This window comes from Cherax quadricarinatus, chromosome 79 (genome assembly GCF_038502225.1).
Source record: "Cherax quadricarinatus isolate ZL_2023a chromosome 79, ASM3850222v1, whole genome shotgun sequence".
Lineage (NCBI taxonomy): Eukaryota > Metazoa > Arthropoda > Malacostraca > Decapoda > Parastacidae > Cherax > Cherax quadricarinatus.
Genome location: NC_091370.1, coordinates 2,635,915 through 2,653,719, shown reverse-complemented (window position 1 = coordinate 2,653,719; position 17,805 = coordinate 2,635,915). Strand labels below are relative to the sequence as shown.

At 49.1% G+C, this 17,805-nt stretch overlaps 1 protein-coding gene across 1 annotated transcript in view; it reads left to right on the top strand.

Moving 5' to 3' along the window:
• The window catches only part of LOC128700818 (glucose dehydrogenase [FAD, quinone]-like), a 212,991-nt gene that overhangs the window by 194,261 nt on the left and 925 nt on the right, over positions 1-17,805 (top strand). The window contains exon 13 of the mRNA XM_070101832.1: positions 16,559-17,805. This exon is cut by the window's right edge and continues 925 nt beyond it. Coding sequence (XP_069957933.1) covers positions 16,559-16,706 — 148 coding nt within the window. The 3' untranslated portion in view covers positions 16,707-17,805. The remainder of the gene's footprint in view (positions 1-16,558) is intronic.

Here is a 17,805-nt window from a genome sequence, read left to right as displayed (position 1 = left end):
GATTGGGAGGAGGTGTCGTACGAGGTCTCGTCGATACTGAGGCTTGTGAGGGAGAACACGAAGAAGCGAGAACAGACTGAGGCATTGAAGTAGGGACGTCTGAGCCTAGGACAGCAAAAGAATTAGATACAGGAGTGACTATGGGAGAGGTAACCATAGAGGAGGCTACAGAAGATGGGACCCCAGAAGTGGGGGGACGTTTTGAAACACGGGAATAAGAAACACGAGGTAGCCTCCCTTGGAGGCAGAGATGAGAAACTGCCATGACATAAGGGAGACCTTCTGCTTCTTTGAGGTAACGGATTTCCCACTCATTTAAGTAGACTTGGCAACGGCAAGAGTATGAAGGGTGAGCCTCATGACAATTAAGGCAAGAGGGAGGTAGATTGCAAGACGTATTAGAATGGTCATCGGCACCACAGACTGGGCATTCGGCTAAGGATCTGCAATATTTGCTGGATGGCCAAATCGCCAGCAATTTCTACACTGTTGTGGTGTAGGGATCACCTTTTGAACTTGTAACCGATGTCCTGCTACATAAACTGTGGATGGGAGTTCACGGCTGTCAAAAGTTAAACGAGCCACATTGCTAGGGTATCGTCTCTGCCCACGGGCAGGAAGAACATAAGTGTCTACCTTGAGGATTGGGAGATCTTGGAGTTCCAGCTGTTCAAGAATGTCATTGCCACATGTCTGGAAATTTTGTTGAACTATGGTATGGGGCAGAATGACGGTACCACTACAAGAATTGAGGGAATGATGTTTTTTCAATAGTGACAGGAACAGTATCTATATGGGAAAGAAGAGAAAGATCATGAGCTTGGGTAGCATTCTGTACAGTGATGATGTGCGTACTGCTCTTAAGAGCATGAAAAGAAATATCTTTACCAACATGTGGTCAGAAAGATAGGTGGTAGAGGAAGTCGGTCGTAAAGTGAAGAATTTAGTCCATTGTGCAGTCTGAAACTGAGTGTGGAAAGGGAGTGCAGGACGTGTTGATCTTTTCTGAGAAGAACGAGAAGGTGGAGAAGTATCGTCAGCAGGTAATTGTCGTTCGCGTTTAGGCGTGAGACCAGAGTTGGTCCGACATGGAACGGGCCGGTGATTCGAAAATTGCCGCACCGTAGAGGGAGAGGCCGGAAGCATAGTCAAAGGAGAGCGGAGGTCAGATAAATCAAAGGAGTCAGTTGAGACCTCAGTACCTGAAGCGGGTGAGGAAACAACACCAGCAAGAGGTACAGAGGCATGAGGAGTGTCTGAGGAGTGGTCCAAAGACCAGGCGGAGTCAGAACGGGGTGCGGTATCAAGAAGGGGCCCAGGGGTAGCAGGTTCATGGATTGGGTTCTCCATGGTTAGGTTACTTCTTTCTTTTTGTTTTTAAGAAAAAAAAGAAAATAAAAATAAAAAAAGAATAAAAAAAAGGGGGGACCGGGGAAGGATAGTTCCTAGGAGGAATGAAAGAGCAAGAAATCTCCCTCCGTGCCCAAGAGGACCTCAGCACCGCAAGTAGCGTAGATGCAGCATAGAACCCGTGCCATACCCTACCCATCATGCCAGTAAACCAGCAATCCGGGATAGCAACCTCACATCTGCCGAGCTACCTCGGTGGACAAAAGAGAGGGTGGCTGGATATCCGCCACAAAGCATACCTCCTTCGGCCACCACCCCCGGAATCCGAAAGGTGGCTTCCAGAGATACACCTGTCGCCCGAAAGACACCAAAAGCCACACTCCGGGATACTGGAGAGGGATCGGGACATCCCCAGGTGATCCAGATTTCACGGCAAACTACGCCACTGCCAAGAACCTCAATGGAATGGGATGGACCCCGGTACCCTTCCCCCTACCTAGGAACTAGCGTGCCTGTGGGAAAAATCCCAAAGGCCAAAAAGAGGAAGGGCAAAAGGGAGGGGTGGGGAGAGGGAGGAGGAAAGGGAAAAGAGGAGGATGGGATAGGGAAGGGGGGATTGGGGGGTAATTAGGCTCGGTCTGAGGAAGGAGACCAACAGGTCTAATTCCTCAGACCAAGAGCCTCTTCACCACACCAAGGAGCCCCCCTTGAAGAGGTCAGTTTGGTTCAGGTGATGATGTATATGTGGCTGCTGTACCGCCCGAGTGAGTTTGGTCCAGGTGGTGGTGTATATGTGGCTGCTGCACCACCCACCAGTTAGTTTGGTCCAGGTGATGGTGTATATGTGGCTGCTGCACCACCAGAGTGAGTTTGGTCCAGGTGGTGGTGTATATGTGGCTGCTGCACCACCCACCAGTTAGTTTGGTCCAGGTGGTGTATATGTGGCTGCTGCACCACCCACGAGTGAGTATGGTCCAGGTGGTGGTGTATATGTGGCTGCTGCACCACTCACCACAGAGTTTAATCCAGGTGGTGGTGTATATGTGTCTGCTGCACCACCCAGAAGTGAGTTTGGTCCAGGTGGTAGAGTATATGTGTCTGCTGCACCACCCACGAGTCGGTTTGGTCCAGGTGATGGTGTATATATGGCTGCTGCACCACCCACGAGTGAGTTTGATCCAGGTGATGGTGTATGTGTGTCTGCTGCAACACCCACGAGTGAGTTTGGCCCAGATGGTGATGTATGTGTGGCTGCTGCACCACCCACGAGTGAATTTGGTCCAGGTGATGGTGTATATGTGTCTGCTGCATCACCCACTAGTGAGTTTGGTCCATGTTGTGGTTTATATGTGGCTGCTGCACCACCCACGAGAGAGTTTGGTCCAGGTGATGGTGTATATGTGTCTACTGCACCACCCACGAGTCAGTTTGGTCCAGGTGATGGTATATATATGGCTGCAGCACCGCCCGAGTGAGTTTGATGAAGGTGATGTTGTATATGTGTCTGCTACACCACCCACGAGTGAGTTTGATCCGGGTGATGGTGTGTGTGTGTCTGCTGCACCGCCCACAAGTGAGTTTGGTCCAGGTGGTGGTGTATATGTGGCTGCTGCACCGCCCGAGTCAGTTTGCTTCAGGTGATGGTGTATATGTGGCTTCTGCGCCACCCGAGTGAGTTTGGTCCAGGTGGTGGTGCATATGTGGCTGCTGCACCACCCACGAGTGAGTTTGATCCAGGTGATGGTGTATATGTAGCTGCTGCATCATCGGCGAGTTAGTCTGGTACAGGTGATGGTGTACATGTGGCTGCTGTGCCGCCCGAGTGAGTTTGGTCCAGGTGATGTATATGTGTCTGCTGCACCACCCACGAGTGAGGTCCAGGTGGTGATGTATATATGGCTGCCGCACCACCCACGAGTAAGTTTGGTCCAGGTGATGGTGTATAATAATAATAATTATAATAATATCTTTATTTACTACAAGTACATGTACAAGGTATACAGTCCTAGCTGACAACAATGACATATTACTATATAGAAACTCCCTTGTTATGCTCTGCATTTAGGGCAAATTAGGTCAGTGTCCCGAGATGTGACCCACACCAGTCGATTAACACCCAGGTACCTATTTTACTGATGGGGAACATAGACAACAGGTGGAAAGAAACACGTCCAATGTTTCTACTCTGGCTGGGAATCGAACCCAGGCCCTCGCCGTGTGCTGCACCACCCACGAGTCAGTTTGGTCCAGGTGATGGTGTATATGTAGCTGCTGCACCACCCATGAGTGAGTTTGATCCAGTTGATGCTGTATATGTGGCTGCTGCACCGCCCGAGTGAGTTTGGTCCAGATGGTGGTGTATATGTGGCTGCTGTTCCACCCACGAGTGAGTTTGGTCCATATGGTGGTGTATATGTGGCTGCTGCACCACCCACGAGTGAATTTGGTCCAGGTGGTGGTCTATATGTATCTGCTGCATTATCCATGAGTGAGTTTGATCCAGGTGGTGGTGTATATGTGGCAGCTGCACCACCCAAGAATTAGTTTGGTTCAAGTGATGGTGTATATGTATCTGCTGCACCACCCACAAGTGAGTTTGGTTCAGGTGATGGTGTATATATGCCTGCTGCACCACCCACGAGTGAGTTTGGTCCAGGTGATGGTGTATATGTGGCTGTGTTAAACAGACAAAGGGTCAGGTAATCATCAGATTTTGAGATTTTCTTTTGCTTATTGGTGATGTCATCATGAATCAAGATATATGAACGGGTGAAAAGTGATATTCAAGAAATGTGCTATTTTACTGCCAATGTTAATGAAATAACACGGGCGGGTTCTCTCCCCACCCGTGATATAGTTTGTTTGCAATCGTGTCATTATGATTTCGTGAGTCATGTTGACGGCTTTGAGGGGACTTGAGCTGGAGTTCGTCATGGCCACGGTAGCTGGAGATTCGTCTGTAAAAACTTGCATTTGTGGTCACAGTGGTGCCTATGCTAACCTTCCTATGGCGTAGAAATATACCTAGTTGTACGAATCTTATTGCGGCTAGCTGGTCCAGTGGCTAACGCGATGGTCTGGTGTTTTGAGACTCTCTCATCTCGGGTTCTATCCTGCCCGTGGTATGGTTTGTTTGCAATCGTCAGTCATGGCCCTTTAACTTTCTCATTGCTAAACATTAGTCATTGGTCATTTAGTAGCGACGTTACGGGAGTTTACTCCCCCCCACCCCCCTACCCTAGGATTTCATGGGGATGACACCAAAGATGCCGCCTAGCAACACCACTGTCACTATGTACATAATCATATTTATCCAAACTCTGGATTCTCTGCATTATATTCACACCACACATTGCCCTCAGACATGACATCTCCACTGCCTCCAGCCTTCTCCTTGTTGCAACATTCACCACCCATGCTTCACATCCATATAAGAGCATTGGTATAATTATACTCTCATATATTCCCCTTTTTGCTTCCATGGATAAAGTTCTTTGTCTCCACACTCTTCAGTGCACCACTCACCTTTTTTCCCCTCATTATTTCTAGGATTCACCTCATCTTTCATACACCCATCTGCTGACACGTCCATTCCCAAATATCTGAATACATTCACCTCCTCCATACCTTCTTCCTTCAATCTGATATCCTATCTTTCGTTACCTAATTTTTTTTTTCATCCTCATCACCTTACTCTTTCCTATATTCACTTTTAATTTCCCTCTTTTACATACCCTACCAAACTCATCCACCAACTTCTGCAACTTCTCTTCAGAATCTCCCAAAAACAGTGTCATCAGCAAAGAGCAATTGTGTCAACTCCCACTTTGTGTTAGATTCTTTATCTTTTAACCTCACACCTCTTGCCAACCCCTGAGCATTCACTTCTCTTACAACTCCGTCTATAAATATATTGAACAACCATGGTGACATCACACATCCTTGTCTAAAACCTACTTTTACTGGGAAATAATCTTCCACTCTCCTACATAACCTAACGTCAGCCTCACTATCCTCATAAAAACTCTTCACTGCTTTCAATAACCTACCTCCTATTCCATACATCTGCAACATCTGTTACTTTGCCTCCTTCCCTATCCACCCTATTATATGCCTTTTCCAAATACTTAAATGCCACTAAAACCTCTTTACCCTTATCGAAATACTGTTCACCTATATGTTTCACTGTAAACACTTGGTTCACACACCCCCTGCGTTTCCTAAAGCCTCCTTGTTCATCTGCTATCCTGCTCTCCGTCTTACTCTTAATTCTTTCAATAATAACTCTACCATACACTTTACCAGGTATACTCAACAGACTTATTCCCCTGTAATTTTTACACTCTCTTTTGTCATCTTTGCCTTTATACAAAGGAACTATGCATGCTCTGCCAATCGCTAGGTACCTTACCCTCTTCCATACATTTGTTAAATAAAAACACTAACAACTCAAAAAGTATATCCCCACTTGCTTTTAACATTTCTGTGTGGGAAAATTATTCCTACATAATTAAATATATACTAAAGATTGGACACTACGAGCAAAGTGTAAGTCCTCTCTCTGCTCCATTACAAATAGAGAGGCAATTACACAACCTAACTTACACATATCTTCCCCACACAGTAAGTCTTACACATACCTCCCACACAAGCCACACCTACAACTACCTCCCACACAATCTACACACTTACACATACCTCCAACACTTATACATACCACCCACAGAAGCCGCACCTACACATACCTCCCACACTTACACATACCTCCCCACACTTACATATACCTCCCACACAAGCCACACCTATACATGCCTCCCACACTTACACATACTTCACACACTTACACATACCTCCCACACTTACACTTACACATACCTCCCACACTTACACATACCTCCCACACCTACACATACCTCACACACATACACATACCTCCCACACAAGGCACACCTACACATACCTCCCACACAAACCACACTTACACATACCTCCCACACAAGCCACACCTATACATACCTCCCACACTTACACATACCTCCCACACAAGCCACACCTATACATACCTCCCACACATACACATACTTCGCACACTTACACATACCTCCCACACAAGCTACACCTACACATACCTCCCACACAAGCTACACCTACACATACCTCCCACACAAACCACACCTACACATACCGCCCACACAAACCACACTTACACATACCTCCCACACAAGCTACACCTACAAATGCTCCCACACTTAACAACACTCACACATACCTTCCAAACACAGCCATATCTGCACATACCTCCTCCCACAACCAGTCTTCCTTGATGGCTGCAACACAACTCATAGGCATGACTCACGAAATCGTAATGACACGATTGCAAACAAACCATACCACGGGCGGGGTTAGAACCCGCGGGTTCTATCCCCGCCCGTGGTATGGTTTAACTCATAGGCATAACAAAAGATTCAAAAATATCTTTGGTATCCCTAGTGCCCGACTCAACTTATGTATAACCTATAAGAGCATATAAAGCCCTAAATTGTCTAACTCCCGACCTGATGATTCTGTAGGTCGTCTAACTACTATAATTAAAGCTGTTTGAAGAAATTATCTCATTACCTTAATGTAGCCCGTTGGCCTGGTGGCTAAAGCTCCCGCTTCACACACGGAGGGCCCGGGTTCGATTCCCGGCGGGTGGAAACATTTCGACACGTTTCCTTACACCTGTTGTCCTGTTCACCTAGCAGCAAATAGGTACCTGGGTGTTAGTCGACTGGTGTGGGTCGCATCCTGGGGGACAAGATTAAGGACCCCAATGGAAATAAGTTAGACAGTACTCGATGACGCACTGACTTTCTTGGGTTATCCTGGGTGGCTAACCCTCCGGGGTTAAAAATCCGAACGAAATCTTATCTTATCTGGACAATAATATACTTTGACGAACAAAACCTCAATCCTGCTGTTTTCATTCAGTTTTTTCCGTTATTCTTCTTCCAGCTTCCTATATTATAAGCTTATACTGTCTTATTATATTTGTATTATACTTATGCAGCATATGGGAATCTTTATTCAGGAAACGTTTCGCCACACAGTGGCTTCATCAGTCCAATACAAAGAGGAAGGCGTAAGGAGAGGAGGAGAATGAGGTAATCAGTCCCTCAGCCTGGAGTCGATGTGTCCATGGTACATTCTACAAGATTGATGGACTGAACACATCGACTCCAGGTTGAGGGACTGATTACCTCATTCTCCTCCTCTCCTTACGCCTTCCTCTTTGTATTGGACTGATGAAGCCACTGTGTGGCGAAACGTTTCCTGAATAAAGATTCCCATATGCTGCATAAGTGTCTCAATCTTCAACTTGTCGGTTTTTCAAACCATTCATCACACATTTGTAATATAATTCTAGTAATTAGTACCACTTCGTTAAACTTAAACAATTATATCTTCTTATTGTAATTATTATTGTGAATTTACTATGTTAGTTTTAAAGTATAATCTAAGTGTCGTTGGAGATGTTGTGTCGGTCTGGATGATGTTGTGTCGGTCTGGATGATGTTGTGTCGGTCTGGATGATGTTGTGTCGGTCTGGATGATGTTGTGTCGGTCTGGATGGTGTTGTGTCGGTCTGGATGGTGTTGTGTCGGTCTGGATGATGTTGTGTCGGTCTGGATGATGTTGTGTCGGTCTGGATGGTGTCGTGTCGGTCTGGATGATGTTGTGTCGGTCTGGATGATGTTGTGTCGGTCTGGATGATGTTGTGTCGGTCTGGATGGTGTTGTGTCGGTCTGGATGATGATGTGTCGGTCTGGATGATGTTGTGTCGGTCTGGATGATGTTGTGTCGGTCTGGATGATGTTGTGTCGGTCTGGATGATGTTGTGTCGGTCTGGATGATGTTGTGTCGGTCTGGATGATGTTGTGTCGGTCTGGATGGTGTTGTGTCGGTCTGGATGATGATGTGTCGGTCTGGATGATGTTGTGTCGGTCTGGATGATGTTGTGTCGGTCTGGATGATGTTGTGTCGGTCTGGATGATGTTGTGTCGGTCTGGATGATGTTGTGTCGGTCTGGATGATGTTGTGTCGGTCTGGATGATGATGTGTCGGTCTGGATGATGATGTGTCAGTAGGGATGATGTTGTGTCGGTCTTGATGATGTTGTGTAGGTCTGGATGGTGTTGTGTCGGTCTGGATGATGATGTGTCGGTCTGGATGATGTTGTGTCAGTAGGGATGATGTTGTGTCGGACTGGATGATGTTGTGTCGGCCTGGATGATGTTGTGTCGGTCTGGATGGTGTTGTGTCGGTCTGGATGATGTTGTGTCAGTAGGGATGATGTTGTGTCGGTCTGGATGATGTTGTGTCGGTCTGGATGATGTTGTGTCAGTAGGGATGATGTTGTGTCGGTCTGGATAATGTTGTGTCGGTCTGGATGATGTTGTGTCGGTTTGGATGATGTTGTGTCGGTCTGGATGATGTGTCGGTCTGGATGTTGTATCGGTCTGGATGATGATGTGTCGGTCTGAATGATGTTGTGTCGGTCTAGATGATGTGTCGGTCTAGACGATGATGTGTCGGTCTGGATGATGTGTCGGTCTGGATGATGTTGTGTCGGTCTGGATGATATTGTGTCGGTCTGGATGATGTTGTGTCGGTCTGGATGATGTTGTGTCGGTCTGGATGATGTTGTGTCGGTCTGGATGATGTTGTGTCGGTCTGGATGATGTTGTGTCAGTAGGGATGATGTTGTGTCGGTCTGGATGATGTTGTGTCAGTAGGGATGATGTTGTGCCGGTCTGGATGATGATGTGTCGGTCTGGATGATGTTGTGTCGGTCTGGATGATGTTGTATCAGTCTGGATGATAATGTGTCGTTCTGGATGATGTAGTTTCGGTCTGGATGATGTAGTTTCGGTCTGGATGATGTTGTGTCAGTCTGGATGATGTTGTGTCGGTCTGGATGATGTTGTGTCAGTCTGGATGATGTTGTGTCGGTCTGGATGATGTATCAGTCTGGATGATGATGTGTCATTCTGGATGATGTTGTGTCGGTCTGGATGATGTTGTGTCGGTCTGGATGATGATGTGTCAGTCTGGATGATGTTGTGTCGGTCTGGATGATGTTGTGTCGGTGTGGATGATGATGTGTCGGTCTGGATGATGATGTGTCAGTCTGGATGATGTTGTGTCGGTCTGGATGATGTTGTGTCGGTCTGGATGATGATGTATCGGTATGGATGATGTGCTGTTCTGGATGATATAGTATCGGTGTGGATGATGATGTGTCCGCCTGGATGATATGGTGTCAGTCTGAATGATGTTATGTCGGTGTGGATGATGTGTCGGTGTGGATGATGCTGTGTCGGTCTGGATGATGATGTGTCGGTCTGGATGATGTGTTGTTCTCGATGATATATCGGTCTGGATGATGTTGTGTCGCCTGGATGATGCGGTGTCGGTCTGGATGATGTTATGTCGGTGTGGATGATGCTGTGTCGGTGTGGATGATGTGTTGGTCTGGACGATGCTGTGCCGGTCTGGTTGATGCTGTGTCGGTCTTGGTGATGTGTCGGTCTGGATGATACTTTGTCGGTCTGGATGATGTTGTGTCAGTTTGGATGATGTTGTGCCAGTCTGGATGATGCTGTGTCGGTCTGGATGATGTGTCGGTCTGGATGAAGTTGTGTCAGTCTGGATGATGCTGTGTCGGTCTGGATGATGTGTCGGTCTGGGTGATGTTGCATCGGTCTGGATGATGTTGCGTCGGTCTGGATGATGTTGTGTCGGTCTGGATGATGTTGCATCGGTCTGGATGATGTTGCGTCGGTCTGGATGATGTTGTGTCGGTACTCACCTAGTTGAGGTTGCGGGGGTCGAGTCCGAGCTCCTGGCCCCGCCTCTTCACTGATCGCTACTAGGTCACTCTCCCTGAGCCGTGAGCTTTATCATACCTCTGCTTAAAGCTATGTATGGATCCTGCCTCCACTACATCGCTTCCCAAACTATTCCACTTACTGACTACTCTGTGGCTGAAGAAATACTTCCTAACATCCCTGTGATTAATCTGTGTCTTCAGCTTCCAACTGTGTCCCCTTGTTACTGTGTCCAATCTCTGGAACATCCTGTCTTTGTCCACCTTGTCAATTCCTCTCAGTATTTTGTATGTCGTTATCATGTCCCCCCTATCTCTCCTGTCCTCCAGTGTCGTCAGGTTGATTTCCCTTAACCTCTCCTCGTAGGACATACCTCTTAGCTCTGGGACTAGTCTTGTTGCAAACCTTTGCACTTTCTCTAGTTTCTTCACGTGCTTGGCTAGGTGTGGGTTCCAAACTGGTGCCGCATACTCCAATATGGGCCTAACATACACGGTGTACAGGGTCCTGAATGATTCCTTATTAAGATGTCGGAATGCTGTTCTGAGGTTTGCTAGGCGCCCATATGCTGCAGCAGTTATTTGGTTGATGTGCGCTTCAGGAGATGTGCCTGGTGTTATACTCACCCCAAGATCTTTTTCCTTGAGTGAGGTTTGTAGTCTCTGACCCCCTAGACTGTACTCCGTCTGCGGCCTTCTTTGCCCTTCCCCAATCTTCATGACTTTGCACTTGGTAGGATTGAACTCCAGGAGCCAATTGCTGGACCAGGTCAGCAGCCTGTCCAGATCCCTTTGTAGTTCTGCCTGGTCTTCGATCGAGTGAATTCTTCTCATCAACTTCACGTCATCTGCAAACAAGGACACCTCAGAGTCTATTCCTTCCGTCATGTTCACAAATACCAGAAACAGCACTGGTCCTAGGACTGACCCCTGGTCAGGATGATGTCTGGATGATGTTGATGAGTCTGGATGATGTTGTGTCGGTCTGGATGATGATGTGTCAGTCTGGATGATGCTGTGTCGGTCTGGATGATGTGTCGGTCTGGGTGATGTTGCATCGGTCTGGATGATGTTGCGTCGGTCTGGATGATGTTGCATCGGTCTGGATGATGTTGCGTCGGTCTGGATGATGTTGTGTCGGTCTGGATGACGTTGCATCGGTCTGGATGATGCTGTGTCGGTCTGGAGTTTTGAGACTGTAACCGCGGGTTCTAACCCCACCCGTCTCATGCTTCTTTGTTCCTTTATTTTATTTTATATTCAACATTTGCACTTGACGAACGTTCTTAATAACTTCCACAAATGTCAGAATATTTCGTCTTATTAAAGTTTTCAACAATGTTTGTAACGTATATCAGTAATGTTGTCTTGGTCTGAACCAACATTTTAGAAATTCAATTTTTCATTTGTTATTATTTTCTCGCATCCCCCCACAGTCACATACCTCCCCCCACAGTCACATACCTCCCCCCACAGTCACATACCTCCCTCCACAGTCACATACCTCCCCCCACAGTCACATACCTCCCCCCACAGTCACATACCTCCCTCCACAGTCACATACCTCCACCCACAGTCACATACCTCCCCCCACAGCCACATACCTCCCCCCACAGTCACATACCTCCCTCCACAGTCACATACCTCCCCCCACAGTCACATACCTCCCCCCACAGTCACATACCTCCCTCCACAGTCACATACCTCCCCCCACAGTCCCATACCTCCCTCCACAGTCACAGACCTCCACCCACAGTCACATACCTCCCCCCACAGTCACATACCTCCCCCCACAGTCACATACCTCCCTCCACAGTCACATACCTCCCCCACAGTCACATACCTCCCCCCACAGTCACATACCACCCTCCACAGTCACATACCTCCACCCACAGTCACATCCCTCCCCCCACAGTCACATACCTCCCCCCACAGTCACATACCTCCCCCCACAGTCACATACCTCCCCCCACAGTCACATACCTCCCCACAGTCACATACCTCCCCCCACAGCCACATACCTCCCCCCACAGTCACATACCTCCCCCCACAGTCACATACCTCCCTCCACAGTCACATACCTCCCCCCACAGTCACATACCTCCTTCACAGTCACATACCTCCCCCCACAGTCACATACCTCCCCCCACAGTCACATACCACCCCCCACAGTCACATACCTCCCCCCACAGTAACATACCTCCCCCCACAGTCACATACCTCCCCTCCACAGTCACATACCTCCCCCCCACAGTCACATACCTCCCCCCACAGTCACCTCCCCCCAGAGTCACATACCTCCCCCCACAGTCACATACCTCCCCCCACAGTCACATACCTCCCCCCAGTCACATACCTCCCCCCACAGTCACATACCTCCCCCCACAGTCACATACCTCCCCCCACAGTCACATACCTCCCCCACAGTCACATACCTCCCCCCACAGTCACATACCTCCCCCACAGTCACATACCTCCCCCCACAGTCACATACCTCCCCCCACACTCACATACCACCCCCCACAGTCACATACCTCCCCCCACAGTCACATACCTCCCCCCACAGTCACATACCTCCCCCCACAGTCACATACCTCCCCCCACAGTCACATACCTCCCCTCACAGTCACATACCTCCCCCCACAGTCACATACCTCCCCCACAGTCACATACCTCCCCCACAGTCAAATACCTCCCCCCACAGTCACATACCTCCCCCCACAATCACATACCTCCCCCCACAGTCACATACCTCCCCCCCACAGTCACATACCTCCCCCCACAGTCACATACCTCCCCCCACAGTCACATACCTACCCCCAGTCACATACCTTCCCCCCACAGTCATATACCTCCCCCTACAGTCACATACCTCCCCCCACAGTCACATACCTCCCCCACAGTCACATACCTCCCCCCACAGTCACATACCTCCCCCCACAGTCACATACCTCCCCCCCACAGTCACATACCTCCCCCCAGTCACATATCTCCCCCCACAGTCACATACCTCCCCCCAGTCACATACCTCCCCCCACAGTCACATACCTCCCCCCACAGTCACATACCTCCCCCCACAGTCACATACCTCCCCCCACAGTCACATACCTCCTCCCCAGTCACATACCTCCCCCCAGTCACATACCTCCCCCCACAGTCACATACCTCCCCCCACAGTCACATACCTCCCCCACAGTCACATACCTCCCCCCACAGTCACATACCTCCCCCCACAGTCACATACCTCCCCCCACAGTCACATACCTCCCCCCAGTCACATACCTCCCCCACAGTCACATACCTCCCCCCACAGTCACATACCTCCCCCCACTGTCACATACCTCCCCCCACAGTCACATACCTCCCCCCACAGTCACATACCTCCCCCAATCACATACCTCCCCCCACAGTCACATACCTCCCCCTACAGTCACATACCTCCCCCCACAGTCACATACCTCCCCCACAGTCACATACCTCCCCCCACAGTCAAATACCTCCCCCCACAGTCACATACCTCCCCCCCCACAGTCACATACCACCCTCCACAGTCACATACCTCCCCCCACAGTCACATACCTCCCCACAGTCACATACCTCCCCCCACAGTCACATACCTCCCCCCACAGGCCCATACCTCCCCCCACAATCACATACCTCCCCCCACAGTCACATACCTCCCCCCAGTCACATACCTCCTCCCACAATAACATACCTCCCCCACAATCACATACCTCCCCCCACAGTCACATACCTCCCCCCACAGTCACATACCTCCCCCCACAGTCACATACCTCCCCCCAGTCACATACCTCCCCCCACAGTCACATACCTCCCCCACAGTCACATACCTCCCCCCACAGTCACATACCTCCCCCCACAGTCACATACCTCCCCCCACAGTCACATACCTCCCCCCACAGTCACATACCTCCCCCCAGTCACATACCTCCCCCCACAGTCACATACCTCCCCCACAGTCACATACCTCCCCCCACAGCCACATACCTCCCCCCACAATCACATACCTCCCTCCACAATCACTTACCTCTCCCCACAGTCACATACCTCCCCCCACAGTCACATACCTCCCCCCAGTCACATACCTCCCCCCACAGTCACATACCTCCCCCCACAGCCACATACCTCCCCCCACAATCACATACCTCCCTCCACAATCACATACCTCCCCCCTACAGTCACATACCTCCCTCCACAATCACATAAGTCCCTCCACAATCACATACCTCCCTCCACAATCACATACCTCCCTCCACAGTCACATACCTCCCCCCACAATCACATACCTCCCTCCACAATCACATACCTCCCCCTAGTCACATACCTCCCCCCACAGTCACATACCTCCCTCCACAGTCACATACCTCCCTCCACAGTCATACCTCCCCCCACAGTCACATACCTCCCCCCACAGTCACATACCTCCCCCCACAATCACATACCTCCCCCCACAGTCACATACCTCCCCCCACAATCACATACCTCCCCCCTACAGTCACATACCTCCCTCCACAGTCACATACCTTCCCCCACAGTCACATACCTCCCCCTACAGTCACATACCTCCCTCCACAGTCACTTACCTCTCCCCACAGTCACATACCTCCCCCCACAGTCACATACCTCCCCCACAGTCATATACCTCCCCCAGTCACATACCTCCCCCAGTCACATACCTCCCCCCAGTCACATACCTCCCTCAGTCACATACCTCCCCCACAGTCACATACCTCCCCCCAGTCACATACCTCCCCCCAGTCACATACTTCCCCCACAGTCACATACCTCCCCCAACAATCACATACCTCCCCCACAGTCACATACCTCCCCCCAGTCACATACCTCCCCCCACAATCACATACCTCCCCCCACAATCACATACCTCCCCCCACACTCACATACCTCCCCCACAGTCACATACCTCCCCCCACAGTCACATACCTCCCCCCACAGTCACATACCTCCCCCACAATCACATACCTCCCCCCAGTCACATACCTCCCCCACAGTCACATACCTCCCTCCACAATCACATACCTCCCCCCACAGTCACATACCTCCCCACAATCACATACCTCCCCCACAATCACATACCTCCCCCACAAACACATACCACCCCCCAGTCACATACCTCCCCCCACAATCACATACCTCCACCCCACAATCACATACCTCCCCCCACAATCACATACCTCCCCCACCATCACATACCTCCCTCCACAATCACATACCTCCCCCCTACAGTCACATACCTCCCCCCACAATCACATACCTCCCCCACAATCACATACCTCCCCCCAGTCACATACCTCCCCCCACAATCACATACCTCCACCCCACAATCACATACCTCCCCCACAATCACATACCTCCCCCACCATCACATACCTCCCTCCACAATCACATACCTCCCCCCTACAGTCACATACCTCCCCCCACAATCACATACCTCCCTCCACAATCACATACCTCCCTCCACAATCACATACCTCCCCCTTACAGTCACATACCTCCCTCCACAGTCACATACCTCCCCCCCACAATCAATCACATACGTCCCCCTACAGTCACATACCTACCCCCACAGTCACATACCTCCCCCCACAGTCACATACCTCCCTCCACAGTCACATACCTCCCCCCACAGTCACATACCTCCCCCCACAGTCACATACCTCCCCCCACAATCACATACCTCCCTCCACAGTCACGTACCTCCCCCCAGTCACATACCTCCCCCCACAATCACATACCTCCCGTCTACAGTCACATACCTCCCTCCAGTCACATACCTCCCCCCACAGTCACATACCTCCCCCCACAATCACATACCTCCCCCTACAGTCATATACCTCCCTCCACAGTCACTTACCTCTCCCCACAGTCACATACCTCCCCCCACAGTCACATACCTCCCCCATAGTCATATACCACCCCCAGTCACATACCTCCCCCCAGTCACATACCTCCCCCAGTCACATACCTCCCCCACAGTCACATACCTCCCCCACAGTCACATACCTCCCCCCCACAGTCACATACCTCCCCCCACAGTCACATACCTCCCCCACAGTCACCTGACTAGCTTGTGCTGCTGGGTCTGGTACAGTGCTCCATCCTTGAGTGGGGATGACTAGACTGGGTAAGTCATTGGGATAATCCGGGGGGTGGGTCACTGGTCTAATCCGGGGGGGGACATGGACCTGCTTCGCATGGGTCAGTAGGCCTGTTGCAGTGTTCCTTCTTTCTTATGTTCTTATGCTTCACCCGACGTGAGAACATCCTCCAATCCCATGATATTTCTTTTACTCTCAGGGTGCGTCACGTGGCTGGCCTGCGTGTTATAGACGCGTCCATCATGCCAGTGGTCACCACAGGCAACATCAACGCACCAACTATCATGATAGCAGAGAAGGCCTCAGACATGATCAAACTATATTGGGACGCTCCCATCACATTCTGAAATGTTCAGGCTGGAGGAAGCTCATCGTCTTCTGTAAAAAAGTGTCTTGACCTTTCCCATTTATAAGGTTGACTACCGCTTGTCATGTAGTCGACAGATGTGGTTTATTACAGCAGATACTTGATGAGTGGTTTAAGTTATTACAGCAGATACTTGAGTGGTTTAAGTCATTACAGCAGATACTTGATGAATGGTTTAAGTTATTACAGCAGATACTTGATGAGTGGTTTAAGTTATTACAGCAGATACTTGATGAGTGGTTTAAGTTATTACAGCAGATACTTGATGAGTGGTTTAAATTACAGCAGATACTTGATGAGTGGTTTAAGTTATTACAGCAAATACTTGATGAGTGGTTTAAATTACAGCAGATACTTGATGAGTGGTTTAAATTACAGCAGATACTTGATGAGTGGTTTAAGTTATTACAGCAGATACTTGATGAGTGGTTTAAATTACAGCAGATACTTGATGAGTGGTTTAAGTTATTACAGCAGATACTTGATGAGTGGTTTAAATTACAGCAGATACTTGATGAGTGGTTTAAGTCATTACAGCAGATACTTGATGAGTGGTTTAAGTTATTACAGCAGATACTTGAGTGGTTTAAGTCATTACAGCAGATATTTGAGTGGCTTGACAAAGTAGCGGGTATATCTGCCCAACTGAGGCAGAAGACCCATGGTAAGTCAACTGGGCCTCGGTTGATGCAAAAGCTGCCCATTTAGTTAACATATTCTGCAGCGGCTCTCATGGAGAAGTTACAAAATCAATTAGAATATTGCACCTTCAGTAGCCTCCAGTTTTATTAATACTCCGAGTGATACATAACTAATAACTGATTTATCAAGTAAATGCTGGAATACTCTCACCTGTTACCACAAACAATAAAATCTATCACTGCTGTTTGTGTCAATAGTATATGTTAAATTATGTTTGTGAAGCCTCAGTTAAGTTGATAAACAAGAGGAGTCACCTCCTGCACCCTTTATAATGAATCATTTTATTAAAAACCAAAATAAACCTTCCATCCAACAAGTCACCTTCATCTACAGTTTATATGACTTACAATTACTGAAGAGTTGTTTTTCATACTTTA